Source organism: Canis aureus, chromosome 13 (assembly GCF_053574225.1).
Source record: "Canis aureus isolate CA01 chromosome 13, VMU_Caureus_v.1.0, whole genome shotgun sequence".
Lineage (NCBI taxonomy): Eukaryota > Metazoa > Chordata > Mammalia > Carnivora > Canidae > Canis > Canis aureus.
The window spans coordinates 61,220,316-61,235,067 of NC_135623.1; the positions used below are offsets into that span (position 1 = coordinate 61,220,316).

General features: G+C 44.1%; 1 protein-coding gene across 3 annotated transcripts in view; it reads left to right on the plus strand.

Annotated features, from left to right (window-relative positions):
• Positions 1-8,295: 8,295 nt before the first annotated feature.
• Positions 8,296-14,752, plus strand: part of GRIA2 (glutamate ionotropic receptor AMPA type subunit 2) — a 150,023-nt gene continuing 143,566 nt past the window's right edge. The window contains exons 1-3 of one of the 3 annotated variants that reach the window (XM_077846498.1): positions 8,296-8,403; positions 9,013-9,261; positions 9,798-9,938. In XM_077846498.1, the coding sequence (XP_077702624.1) occupies positions 9,174-9,261; positions 9,798-9,938 (229 nt within the window). In that variant the 5' untranslated portion in view covers positions 8,296-8,403; positions 9,013-9,173. Of the gene's footprint in view, positions 8,404-8,705; positions 9,262-9,797; positions 9,939-14,752 lie in introns of those variants that run through there. The other 2 variants (XM_077846499.1, XM_077846497.1) reach the window with 2 other exon arrangements.

Sequence of the window (14,752 nt, forward strand, 5' to 3'; positions counted from 1 at the left end):
TTTCCTCTTAGTATTCTCTTGCCTAGTAATCAGACAAAAGAAAACTATAGAAGCCCTAACAAAGGCTAGAACATCAAGGACTCAGACCCTGCAGGAATGAAGATTTGGGTCACATACCACAAGTAAAGAACTCTGGCTCGTTGAAGTGCTGACTAAAGTAGCATGAATATGGAAGGAGCGCTTGAAAAAAGTGGCTATTTGTGTCTCATAACCATCCATAGATTTGGAAATGGTTGTAGCTACGTTTTATGCTATTTGCTTCTTTTTGTTTTCTCTCTTTTGTCCCCCACCCCCCCCACACACCCCCGTACGTTATGTGAAAAGCACCAGTGGAGTCCTGTTGAATATTTAGGCCAGCGGCTTGCTCTTCTAATTTCTGCTATCACCCACTGAGAGTCAAGCGTATTTTATTTTATTTTTTATTTTTTTTTTCAAGCGTATTTTAGAAAAAGAAAACATTTTTTGACAGTTGAATTTGATACTGTGATTATGCGATTTGGTTAAAATGTTTTGTAAATTCACAACGCGTGAAAAGAGAATTGTTGAAAACTATGTTGGATGTCCTGGAAAGGGACACTAACGCAAGTAGGCAAAAAATTTCATTCTAGCTAAGAGTGAGCAAGGCTATCATAAAATATGAGAAAAATCATTAAAAAATAAAAAGAAATTTAGTGTTCATATTTCTTCACAAATATTCTTAAATCTTATTCCATTTTAAAGAGACTGAAATGGGGAACTATTTAGGAGAACCACGGTTAAGGTAATGGCCTGGTCTCGCTTCAAATGATGGAAAATGATTGTACATCTATCAGTACTAAGTGAAAGCAGGATCTTGAAGGTATGCATGAGTCTTTCTTCAGTTTTTTGTTTTAAATGACTTTTCTAAGAAACAGTAACTACATATAAAATACCACAGGCTGTGATGTTAACTTTTCAAAGTCAAACTTCAGATGAAGCCTCATTCATGAGTATCAGAGTTGGTGTTAAGCACTGACACGATGGCTTGAGGGGTTGTATCCCACAGATTTTTTAAATCCAACATGCCCCAAAGTGAACACATCACTTGCCTACATACTTGCTTTCTAGTATTCTTTATGTTTCATCCTGAGGTGAGACAACATTGTCCTGGACACTCTGCCTCATACAGGAGTTGGCTTCGTTTCTCCATATCCTTTACCTAAGAGACATGCAGGTTCACTAACAAGTTCTACTAAGTTTCCATCTTAAATATTTCACTAAACCAACCTTTTCTTCCTACTATTATTCTCTTAATCCGGATTCTTATCACCCTCACCAGGAATACAGCCTCTTATCTGGTCTCCCTACATTCAATGCTTCCCCATAAATACATTCTATACAGCTTCCAGAATGTTGTATCTAAAAGTGAAAAGCTTAAGAACTGATCTTTGTTCCAAATGGTTTCCTTCTCCTGTAGGATAAATTTACCATAATCTAGCCTGTTCTATACTTCCCATTCTAGAAACATGGGCATTGCTTGTAATTCCTGGACCACACACATGCCTTTACTGATGTCTCTGCTTTTAAATGAAGCATTCTTAAAGTCAGCAAAGATGGCAAAATAAGAAGCCCCTGAACTCCCCTCCTCCCATGAACATACTGAACGTATAGCTTACACATGGAGCAATGACCTTTAAAAGAAATCCAGAAACTGAGTAACTCCTATGCATTGAATGAATGAGAAAGATACCCACATCAGAAGCTTTAGGAAAGCCTGAGATACACTCTTGCCATAAACCCCATCCCCATCACAGTACCATACTATTGTGAAGGAACACCGACTCCCACTTCTCTCTGAAGAGTGAAGGTTTCAGAACCCAGATTTAGTGTCCTAACTTTGAAGATTCCCACTTAAGGGATGGGCCTCCAAAATACCTAGTTGTAAAAGCAAATGAGGCTTGCATCCAGGAAACTCAAAACCATAGTAAGAAAAAAAAAAAAAAAAAAAAGAAGTAGTTGATAATGGGCCTGTGAGCACTCACTGTGGCTATCCCTCTCAGGGTTTAGCATGGATGAAGCAGGCAAAAATGAAAGAGGTCCATCTGGGTACTTAAAAGATGTTGTCTGAGGTTCAGGCATCTAATTTAGCACACATGAAGAGTCTGGCTAAATCCTTCCTGGAGACTGGGGAAGGTAGTGGACCCTTCCCTCGCTTTCTTGCTCTAGGCTATTCTGAGTCATCAGTATTTTCCTAGAAGGAGCTTGTACACTTGTCTGGTTGGTGTCCCAAGATTTTGTGATTGTTGCCTGAGGTGCAGAACCCTGAATCACCTGGCTTTGAGCACCAACAGGGCTTGCATTTTTGAGTCCCACAGAACGGTAGCAAAGAAAGAAGCAGTTCTTAATGGGTGCAGAAGCACCTCCCCTACCCCCTATGGCTACACACCAGTGTCTAGACAGAAAGAGTGGACAAAAGCATCCACCTCCCAGTTTGCCCCTGGAAGGGGGGCGGCACCCTGATTCACAACCTGATTCCGCAGTCCTAGGATTCTGTGCTGCACCAGGCTCCCCGCATCTCTCTGCCCATGTCTCTGCCTCTCTCATGAATAAATAAAATCTTTAAAAAAAAAAGCAGACACATAGAACAGAGTAGAAAAAACCAGAAATAAACCCATGTGTGTATGATAAATTAATTTTTGATAAGCATATACTATGGGAAAGCATAGTTTCTTCAATAAATGGTGCGGAAAAAACAGATTGCCACATTCAAGAGAAAGAAAGTGGTTCCCGATATTACACCATACACAAAAATCACTCAAAATGGATTAAAGATGTGAACATAAGACCTGAAAAATTAATCTCCAAGAAGAAAACAGAAGGTAAGGTCCTTGACATTCGTCTTGGCAATGATTTTTTTTTTTTAATTTTTATTTATGATAGTCATTACAGAGAGAGAGAGAGGCAGAGACACAGGCAGAGGGAGAAGCAGGCTCCATGCAGGGAGCCCGATGTGGGATTCGATTCCGGGTCTCCAGGATCGCGCCCTGGGCCAAAGGCAGGCGCTAAACCGCTGCGCCACCCAGGGATCCCTTTTTTTTTTTTTTTTGACACCAAGTGCAAGAATAAATAAGGAGGCCTACATCAAATGAAAAAGCTTCTGCACAGCAAAAGGAAACCATCAACAAAATGAAAAGGCAACCTATGGAATGGGAGAAGGTATTTGTAAGTCATATATTTGATAAAGGGTTAATATCCAAAACATACAGAACTTATTCATCACAATATCAAAAACCAAAAATCTGGTTAAAAAATGAGCACAGGACCTGAATAAACATTTTTCCAAAGAAGACGTACAACGGGACAAACTGATACATGAAGAGGTTCTAAATATCACTAATCATCAAGGAAATGCAGATCAAAACCATGATTAGATACTGCCTCTCACCTTTTGTTATGGTTAGTATTAAAAAGATAAGAGATAAATTCTGGTAAGGATTCGGAGAAAGGAAAAACCAACTGTATACTGTTGGTGAGGATGTAAACTGATACTGCTATTACAGAAAACAGTATGAAGTTTCCTCAAGAAATTAAAAATAGAGCTACCATATGATCTGGAAATCCCACCTTTGGGTGTATATGCAAAAGAAATGAAGCCATCATCTCGAAGAGTTACCAGTACTTCCATGTTCATTGCAGCATTATTCACACTAGCCAAGGTGTGGAAGCAATCTGTCATTGCGCAAATGGATTAAAAAATGTGCTATATATGTAATAATGTAATATTATTTAACCTTGATATGGATGAATCTGGAGGGCATTATGCTAATTGGAATAAGCCAGACAAAGACAAATACTGTATGGTATCACTGATATGTGGAATCTAAAACAAAAAACAAAAAACAAAACAAAACAAAAAAAACCCAAAGAAGTCAAACTCATAGAAATAAAGTAGAAAAGTGATTGCCTGGGGCTGGAGCACGGGGGGGGGGGGGGGGGGGGCGGGGGGGGGAACAGGGAGAGGTTGGTAAAGGGATACAAATATTCAATTTTAAGATAAACAAGGTCTGAAGATTAATGTATAAGATGATGATTATAGTTGATAACACTGTACTGTATAATTGAAATGTGCTAAGAGAGTGGAACTTAAATGTTCTCACAACAAAAAAAGGATAAATCTGCAAAGTTATCGATATGTTAATTAACTTGATGGGGTAATCCTTTAACAATGTAAACATATACCAAGTAATCGCATTGTACACTGTAAAGATCTTAATTTACTGTTAATAACTGTTACTCAATAAAATTGAAAATTAAAATAAAGATTTTTTTTTTTTTTTTTTAGTTATTCATGATAGACATAAAAGAGAGAGAAAGGCAGAGACACAAGCAGGCTCCATGCCCGGAGCCCGACGTGGGACTCGATCCCGGGTCTCCAGGATCAGGCCCTGGGCCAAAGGCAGGCACCAAACTGCTGAGCCACCCAGGGAATCCACCCCCCCTTTTTAAAAAATTTTTTTTAAAGAGGTTTTTTTTTTTTTTAATTAAAATAAAAAAGTGTTCTCCTCGCTACATCCCGGTTCACCTACCTCATTTCTACTTGACTCAGTTCAGATTTTAGCCTTTGGTAACTCTCCTTCCCTGAGCTCCAAGATAAAATGTGCTTAATAGATTTTTCTTTACCTTATCACATTATCTTAACTATCTGCCTATTTGTTTCATTTCTTATTGACCTTCTCATGTGGACTTAATCATTTGCTTACTTGAATGAAGTCTGGGAATTTCTTGAGAAAAGTTTCTGTTGGGTTATCTTTTTACCCACTGTGTCAACCACAGTGTTTGGAACATTATTGTAATTCCTTAGAGTTTATTGAATGAATGAATGAATTGAAATATTGTTTTCCAATAAACATTCCTGGTACAGGATTGTTAGCTATTAGGGTAAAATTCATTAAAATCCATAAAATCAAGGCTCACAAACTAACCGGAAAATAACTACTTCTTTTCATTTTTGGACATTCTAAATTCATTGAAAAAGAAAGGTACAAAAGCCTACTTAACTTAGGTATATGTTTTGGGTCATGTAGTTGATCTTATTGAAATGGTGATTTAAAATTTTGCTGCAAAAAGGAAAAGAATGTTGTCTCAATCTGGAATAATTATTAATATTAATATTATTCTTTATCTTAATTTAAGAACTGAAATTTCTATTTGTAGTCCCGATGGACTAAAATCTTCATGTTTTCTTGTCTGTTTCTTTGTTTGGTTTGTCTCAAGCAATAGGGTCTCATGTCTGGAACAAGAGTTCCTTCTGCAGGTACTGCAACCTTTGCCATCTTCTGCTGAAAGAGCATGGACCCTTTTTCCTACTATTGAGTTGCATCCAAGCATTTCAGGTGGCCTACATTTTCACAGTTCCAGAAGATCAATAGAAAGAAAGACAGTGATCTCTATTTTGATGAGACTTCGTTACTGGGAGGTATGGCACTGACATTCATAATCCACTTTTGATAATGAAATCAGTTAAAATTTGCTCTACTAGTCATTTAAAAATTATCACACTCCTTCTCACAATGACTTTCCTTTCCTTTATGCAAAGGTTTTTATAATGGAATAAGAATTAAAGCTGTGCATACTGGGTACCATATATTTGGTATCCTTAAGCATTTTAAAGTAGATTTAAAAGGAAAATTATTGTTTCTCATGTTGAAGCAAAGATCAAGTGAAGCAGAAATTGAAATCTTACGTATAATACTTATTTCTAGCCTAAATGATAAAAATTGTTTAAACACATGCATAAAGGAACAACAGTAACAACCAACCAAGCAAACAAATGATGGGGTCGGTAGTATTTTTATTCCTTCCACGTTTCAATGTAACTTATCCTTGCTTTAGAAAACAATACTTATGGATAATTACCAAAACTGAACAGCAGAGGGCAGAAAATAGCAAATTCTATTTCTTTGAGCGCGTTACTCTATTCCACTGTAGACCTCATAGTTTTGAAATTTTCAAAATTGATTTTATTATCGATCAATTTGAGACATATTATGAGGTGAGAAGTTTCTAAGTATTCAAAATAAATTCTAGTACTCTTCATTCGTTTTCATAACTATTTACTTCCATTTAAATTCATTACATTTATATTGACAGTATTCTATCCTTGAAAAAATATAAGCTGTACAAATATTATAGCGAATTAGAAAGATTCCACAAATGATAATATTAACATAATGATTCTAACATTGCAGGAAATGTATCCAGGGATGTTGTAAAATGTACATGCTTAACTACATTGTGTAAGACACAGTAATAGAATAGCAGTTCAAAGTACGGGAAATGCCTACTGAAGTTTTTATTTCTATCCTATATATGAATTATAATTTGTCATTAAACAGTAATATTTACCCTGAGTTCTTCCATTTTTTACTAGGAAAAATGATCTATGATTCAGCAAGTTCTTGCTTCATATCGTTTGCTTTTATAGAATATAATTCAGTCATTTTGAGTTCATCTTTGCCTTTGAATTTGAAATAGATTATGATGAAAATAGTTTTTGAAACAAGTTTTTTAAGGAAAAATTCAATTTACATTCATCTACACTTTAAGTATCATTGCTTCTCCACATTTAAGCTCCTTCTCTCTCTCTTCTTTCATTCCAACTTACTGTATATGAAATTGAAGTTCTTGCGGAAAACAACGAATGCCGAAAAAAAGAAAATGGATGGAAATGTATTTTTTACTGTGCTGTGAGACATTATTTATTCACTTATATATATATCTTTTATATATACATCATATATTTCAAATAGGGAGTAATTTCAGATCATTTTTTGTGCCTTACATCATAACTAGTGATTGAATAGATAAGATTAATTTAATTATTCTTCACATGGTAAATTTGGATATATTTTTATTTACATTTCTTTTACTATTTTTATTCTTATTTAGTTTTTAAAAAGCCAAATGTATTTTAATTCACAGGGCCTGTTTTACATATAGTGAATTGCTTATCAACAGACTAAAATAAATTCTTGGTGATAAAATTGGGAAGCATTTTTACCTGTAGTAACTACGATTAGCAATAGATTATGGATTCTCAATTTCCGGTTTATAAATAGATATCTAAAACCAAAATCAGGGGAAGACTAACTGGATATCGCAGAATTACAGGATTTGAAAGCCCAAGAGGCCACTTTGCCCATCTTTCTCATTTCTAAAATGGAGAAATCAAGGCCTGGAATGACTAAGAAGCAAACATGAAATAACAGCCAACGAGGAGCCTGTGATAATTGCACAGGAAGGCAGCATGACAGGCCAACTCTCTTGGCATTCTGAAATATTATTAGTATCGTGGGCTTCAATCTACTGCCTTCTGGAAACAGTCTCTTGTACTCGACCTTCTTTTATTTCTTTGTTTAAACCAAAAAAGCCATAAAACTTAAGACTTTTGGGAGCAGCAGAAGGAATTGCCAGAGCGCGTTCCCAGGCAACTGCTTGGCAAGCACCGCGAAGTGCATAAATTCCGCAGGGGGAAGTCTGGTCTTAGATCCTCCCCATCCACTCCCTTCCCACAAACTTTTAATCCCTAACCTCATCTTTCTTCCGCAGTGATCTCAAGCCCTCGGGTTTAAAGTCACGAAAACTTAGCTTACTTTCTCCGAGCAATGATTTCTCAAAACTCAGGGCCAAAACGCGGTGGAATACCTGGTTTCTCACTACGTCCCTGCGAAAGACCGTGCAGCTCAACGATCTTTCTAGACTCACTTCATCTCCTTGTTCTCCTATGAGCCTTTCCTTGAAACGCAGTCTTCTGCTTTCAGTAAAGAAGGGGCTTCTACAGAGCCAAGTCTACATGTTTTTACTGTAGGAGAGAATCTGCAGTGAGGTCTGCGGGACCTGCCCTCAGCTGGCTCTGCGAGTTGGCATTAGGGCCCCATGACACTCTCAAGATGGGATATCCATGCAAAGTATTTCAAAGATTCAGTCTTTATCTCCTCCTGTGCGGCTTTAGTTTTTAAAGACATAATTTGTTTTGTTTTTGTTTTTTTTTTTGTTTTTTTTTTTTGTTTTTTGTTTTTGTTTTTTTGTTTGTTTGTTTGTTTTTCCCTGGATGCTGGCTACATCACATTTAGCAAAACTTCCCGATTCTGGAACAGTTCCTCGATGGGTATTTTGTTTTCCTTGCTCGCTTTCTGGCCGGGTCGGGCGAGGCGCACGGTCCAAGCGTTCGTCTACATCGCTAGGCGAGTGAGTTTTTCGCAGGCTCTAGGAAATGAAAACCACAACCACACACACAAAAATCAAATGTAACACAGCGGGGCCTGGCGAGAGAGCGCCCCGCCGGCGACAGGGAGCGGTTCGGCTTCTGCACAGCAGCCGGAAATCAGCTTTGCAGGCGTGTGGTCCAGGCTGGAGCATCTCGGCGGCGGCGGCGGCGGCACAAAGGTAGCGCAGCCGGGGCCCGGGCCGGGCGCTGTCCTCGGTGCTGAAAGGCAGCGGCGCTCGGGGGAGGCGCCCCCGCTCGCGAGAGCCGAGGTCCGGCCCGGGGGCGGCGGGTGCCCGGCTGGGAGCGAGGCGCACGCGAGGCCGCCGGGGCCGAGCCGGGCGCGGGGCGCGGGGCGCGGGGCGCGGGGTGCGGGAGGGGGAGGGGGAGGGGGAGGGGGAGGGGGAGGGGGAGGGGAGGGGGCAGGGGAGGGGTTGGGCGCGCGCGCCGGCGGCCTGCCTCGACTCGCGCACGCGCGCCCGGGACTGCCTGGTCCTCTGTGACTTGCGTGCGTGCGTGTGTGTGTGTGTGTGTGTGTGTGTATGTGTGTGTGCGCGCGCGCGCGTGTGTGAGACGGAGGGGAGAGGGAGAGGAGCGCGCGAGAGGGTGAGTGTGTGTGAGCGCACGGGAGGCTGCTGAATATTCCAAGACACCGGGACCACAGCGGCAGCTCCGCTGAAAACTGCATCCAGCCAGTCCTCCGGACTTCGGGAGCAGGCGCGGGGCGCAGGGCGGCAGCAGCAGCCCCCAGCAGGACCTGGGAAATAGCAATTCTTCTGCCTCCACTTCAGGTTTTTAGCAGCTTGGTGCTAAATTGCTGTCTCAAAATGCAGAGGATCTAATTTGCCGAGGAAAACCGCCAAGGAAGGAAGAGGAGGAAAAGGAAAAGGAAAAGGAAAGAGAAAAAGAAAAAAAGAGGGGGTATTTTGTGGATGCTCTACTTTTCTTGGAAATGCAAAAGATTATGCATATATCTGTCCTCCTTTCTCCTGTTTTATGGGGACTGATTTTTGGTGTCTCTTCTAACAGCATACAGATAGGTAGGTACCCTTTTGTGCTCTGCTTTTTGAATTGTGCCTAATTGGGTGGTAATCTTTGTTCACGGTGGACAAATTAATTCATGTCATGTAGACTTATGTCATACCTTGACTGCATTCCAGATTTAAACCGCCTAGAATATACATGTTTTTCTTAGCATGCAGCGAAGGGGGAACCGGCTGGGGCTTTGATACGGTAGAGGGAACGGTGTTCTCGTGTCGGGTCCCCACATTTTATTAATTTTGCCTTGACCTGCTCCTGTCGGTTCGGATCCTCGGGGTTTGGGGGGGTGGTGGGGGGTCTGAACGCCAAGCCGGTGGTCACCGGCAGAGGCTGAGGTTTCTGGCCCCCTGCCCGGCCCCGGGCTCGCGCCTCTGCCCTGACCCCTTGGCTACCGTTTGGAGCCGAGCTGGCCGCTGCCCGGGTCGGTCGATGGGCTCGTCCGGCCTGTGCGCGGGGGCGAGCGCCTCCGGGCCGCCGGGCTCCCCGGCTCCTTCCCGGCGCTGACACCCCTCTGCTTGGTGCTTGTTCTCCGCAGGGGGGCTGTTTCCCAGGGGCGCCGACCAGGAATACAGTGCATTTCGGGTAGGGATGGTTCAGTTTTCCACTTCGGAGTTCAGGCTGACTCCCCACATCGACAATTTGGAGGTGGCCAACAGCTTCGCAGTCACCAACGCTTGTAAGTAATGAATATTCATGTCTTTCGGATGCTGCCCGCGGAGCGCCCGCGAGGGCCGGGCGGTGCGTGTGTGTGGGTGTGAGCGGCTGCACACGCGCGTGCGTGTGACGGCGCAGGGAGAAAGTGGCTGCAATCTCGGGGACCCCCGCTGGCGCGGGGGGGGGGGGAGGAAGAGGGAGCAAAAGGCGTCGAAGAGTGTGCGCACTAGGGTGGTGGGGTGGGGGCTGGAGCTGGGCTGGAGCTGGAGCTGGCGGGGCCCCCAGCTCGTCTCCAGGCTTCTGGAGAAGCCCCCCCCCGCACCCTGACCGCAGGGAGCACGTTGGGGCCCCGGGGCGCGCGGCGGGGCTGCCGGAGGGACCCACGGTGGACCGCCCGCGCCCGCGCCCGCGCCCCAGCCCGCCCCGGGGTTCGAACCCGCGGGCCCCGGTCGCCCGCTTGGACGGGACGAGGTGTCGCGGGGGCGCGGAGCGGGGTGCGGGCGGTTACGTAAGGCCCACCGAGGGGCGCGCGCGGGGAGCGGGGCTGACGCAGGCCCGGGGCTCCCGGCGGGGCGGCGGGCGGGGGAGGCCCGAGCGCCGGGGAGCCCCCCCGGAGACCCGGCAAGTCGCCGACCTCCCATTTTCGTGCCTGCGGTGGCCCCGCCGGCGACGCCTCCTGCGCTCGGGGCCCCGGGGCGCGCGACGGCGCTGGGCCCGGCTGCAGGCGCGGCCCCGGGATCCGGGCGATCGGGGTCTAGAAGGTTCACCGAGGGGCCCGCCCCCGCCCCCTTCCCTGCACCTGCCGCCCCCCCGCCCCGCCCGACCCCGGGACCCGCCAGGCTTTGCTGCCCTGACGTGCCCGGTGCTCAGTCCACAGCTGGGGGGCACGGGGTGGGGGCTCACACGGCCCGGCACATGGGCTCCGCTGTCCCGAGCTCGGGCCGTGTTCCCCTCGGGCAGCCTGCTCGCCCACATCGGGTGCGGGTAGCTCGGCCACCGTATCGGGAGCTTCGGGGCTCCCTTTGAAACTGCCACCCCGGGGACCCCTGGGGGCTCAGCGGTTGAGCGCCTGCCTCGGGCCCAGCGCGTGACCCCGGGGTCCCGGGATCGAGTCCCGCGTCGGGCTCCCTGCCTGGAGCCTGCCTCTCCCTCTGCCTGGGTCTCTGCCTCGCTCTCTCTCTCTCTCTCTCCCTGTTTCTCTCATGAATAAATGAATAAAATCTTTAAAAAAGAAAAAAAAAGAGAAAAAGAAAAAGAAACGACCACCGCTCGGAGGAAGAAATGGAGCAATTCCCGTTTACGGACAGAACAGGGACATGATCAGGGTCACGCGAGGTGCCTACCGTCCGATTGTTTATAAAGAACCCATTTGGGAAGGTTTCAGTGCTGTGGATTTTCTTCAAATGTTGAGATCAAATGAGAAAAGACGCCGAAAGGGGCGGGGGTGCAGGGAGAGATTGAGAGGCAGAGAGAGACCCGGAGGGAGACTTAAAGCGGATTTGCAGCTTTAAAAACCCAAAATCTCCGTAGAAGAACATGAACAATATCTTGAAAATTTTCAGTACAGGGATACATATAGAGAAGCCGCGGTAGTTTAATGATTGCAAGTTTTTCTACTTGACCCATTACCCTACAGATTTATGTTACTTGATTTGACATCCTATTTCTATTTTTTCCCTGAATTATGAATTTAACATACACCTGTGCTAAGTATCTACTGTCTGTTCACTGTGCAAATGCTTGAAAAGTACTGAGACCAAGGCCAGACTGTGATTATTCGGAGAATGTAGATTTTTAAAACCGTGTGAGAGTTAATGGACAGGGTACGCTTTTGAAAATGGTCAGTGTTTAAAAAAAAAAAAAGAAAAGAAAAAATGGTCAGTGTTTGAGAAGTTCAGTCATTGGTGAAAATAACGGGAGGGCTTGATTGAGAAAATGACAGCGATGTCCACTGCATGAAATGAATATTTCTTTATTCCAGGAGAGTTTGGACGGTGTTGGGGCTTTGTTAAGATTAAAGATTGTTTTTGGTTTAGGTTAGGTGACTGGCTTAGGTCCTCAGTGTCAATATTTTTGAATAGATTTATTTTTATTATAGATTTTATTGAAATAAGATTTGCGGACAGAAAAAAAAATATATATATATTAGGACACTATATAATTCCATGAATTTCCACCCATAGCACATGAAGTTCATCGAAAACATAAATGCACAATTTCATTTGATCGCACTTCTGAGAAACGGGGAAAGCCAAATCTTGATTTGGTACAGATTTTTTTTTTCCCCCTCAGAAAATGAAGCTGAGTGCATGTCTCCAGATCCTAAAATTACTCTTCCATGGGTCATTATTCCAAGACTAAATCAAATTGTGGTGAGCAACTGAATGCCTTTTTAAGTTTGGCATGTGCCACTCCCATGGTATAAGTAATCTTACTGACTGCTAAAGAGAACTAATGAGACATTGTTATACAAAAGAGACACATAGGATAGAATTTTCTGGAGTTGACGTTGACTCAGTGACTGAACAAATAACATTTGTGACTCAGTTTCTTCATTCCCTTAGGAATTTCACAATCTAGAGCTTGTAAAATGAATTGGAGTGTTGTATCCTTCTTCATCTCTTTTTGTTTTGCCAAGGGCAAGAGAAAACTGTGAAATTAGTTTAACTCTTTATGTTCACGTAAGCTACAATCGTGAAGTCAGTAGTCAAGAAATGAATGGAAACCTCTATAATCAAATTTGTCAAGATGAGGCTTGATCATTTTAATCCTGCTCAGGGTTTTTCTCCAGTGCTTGCCTTTTCCGTCAGGAGAGTCCACTATTCTTTACTATAGGAAGTGGAAGCAGCAGCAGCAAATATGTTGATAGTTAAAACCAAAATGACTTTCTCTAATTTCCTCCAGAAATCTAAGGTATTTTTTTTCTTTAACTCCATTCTTAAAGTATGTATCATCCATCAATTTTCATAAAGTAGCTTGTTGTTTCACCTAGTTAAACGGTAAAAATCCCATAGGGTTAAATGTGTGCATCAAGAAAGTGGAGTTTTATAACTTAATAATACAATTTCAAGATAGAAAAGTTCACTAATTTAATTTTGTTCCTGAGATAAAGGAACTTATTTGGAAATGTTTAGGTTGACGCTGATTTAAGGATCCAGCACTGTCCACCAAATGGTTAAGGTTATGCAAATGGAATGAAGTCATTATATTGTTAACTGGGTAAAATGTGCAGGGCACCAAGCTCCCACGTCTTTCCCTTTCACAGTCACAGTGGGATAAGGAAAGTACCTGTTTGTTCCCATTTGTTTCCATGGGTACCTGAGGAAATGAAGACAAATTTCCAATTCTTTCTTTCTTTCTCTCTCACTCCCCTCCATCCTCCCCCCCCTTCCTTTCCTCTTTCTTCTTAGCTAGAGGTAGTACAATTTTTTTTTCCCTGAAAGCTGTTAAAACATAAGCCTTTAATATGAGAAAATTCAAACCATAAAACCAGAAAAAAAAAAAAAAGACTAGCATCTGATGTATTTAACAGTTCAGACTAGAGATGGGCTTCAAAAAATTCTCCGTCCCTCCTCCCTTCCTTCCCTCATCCCTTCCTTCCCCCCTCCCTCCTTCCTTCCATTCCTCTCTATCTTCTCCATTCTTCCCTTCCTTCCCTCCTCCATCCCTTCCTTCTTTCCCTCCTCTTCCCTTCTTTGCCCCCTCCTTCCTTCCATTCCTCTCTCCCTCCTCCTTTCTTCCCTTCCTTTCCTTCTCCGCCCTTCCTTCTTCCCCCTCCCTCCTTCCTTCCATTCCTCTCTCCCTGCCCCTTCTTCCCTTCCTTTCCTCCTCCTCTCTTCCTCCCCTCCCTTCCTTCCTTCCCCCTCCCTCCTTCCTTCTATTCTTCTTTCCCTCCTCCCTTCTTCCCTTCCTTCCCTCCCTTCTTTCCCTCCTCCTCCCTTCTTTCTCCTCTCCCTCCTCCCTTCTTCCTTTCCTTCCCTCCTCCTCCCTTCCTTCCTTCCCCCTCCCTCCTTCCATTACTCTCTCCCTTCTTCTCTTCCTTCCCTCCTCCCTTCCTTCCTCCTTCCCTCCCTTCTCCCTCCCTTCCTTCCCCCTCCCTCCTTCCTTCCATTCCTCTCTATCTTCTCCCTTCTTCCCTTCCTTCCCTCCTCCTCCCTTCCTTCCTTCCCTCCTCTTCCCTTCTTTCCCCCTTCCTTCCATTCCTCTCTCCCTCCTCCCTTCTTCCCTTCCTTTCCTTCTCCACCCTTCCTTCTTTCCTGCCCGCCCTTCCTTCCCCCTCCCTCCTTCCTTCCATTCCTCTCTCCCTCCGCCTTCTTCCCTTCCTTTCCTCCTCCTCCCTTCTTTCCCTCCCCCTCCCTCCTTCCTTCCATTCGTCTCTCCCTCCTCCTTCCCTTCTTTCCCTCTTCCTCCCTCCCTTCTTTCCCTCCTCCTCCCTTCTTCCCTTCCTTCCTTCCTTCCTTCCTTCCTTCCTTCCTTCCTTCCTTCCCTCCTTCCCTCCTTCCTTCCTTCCCCCCTCCCTCCTTCCTTCCATTCCTGTCTGCCTCCTCCCTTCCTTTCTTCTTTCAATATTTATTGAGTGCCTTCTGGTTGTCAGAGAATAAATGAATACTCTTCTCATAGGAGTTACTTTGTTTTTAACCTTTTCCTTCTGCGCTCTTCTGAGTAGCTTTCAACGTCTTATAGACCTTGAGGCCTCCAGTATGCACTGGCCATAACCGCCTTAGGTCTAAGAACCTTAGTATGAGGATGTGAATGTATTCTAATAGTTCTCCTACAAAAGCAATGTATTACAGTATTTCAATTTTTTTTGAAAATAATAAATTTGATTTTGTCATA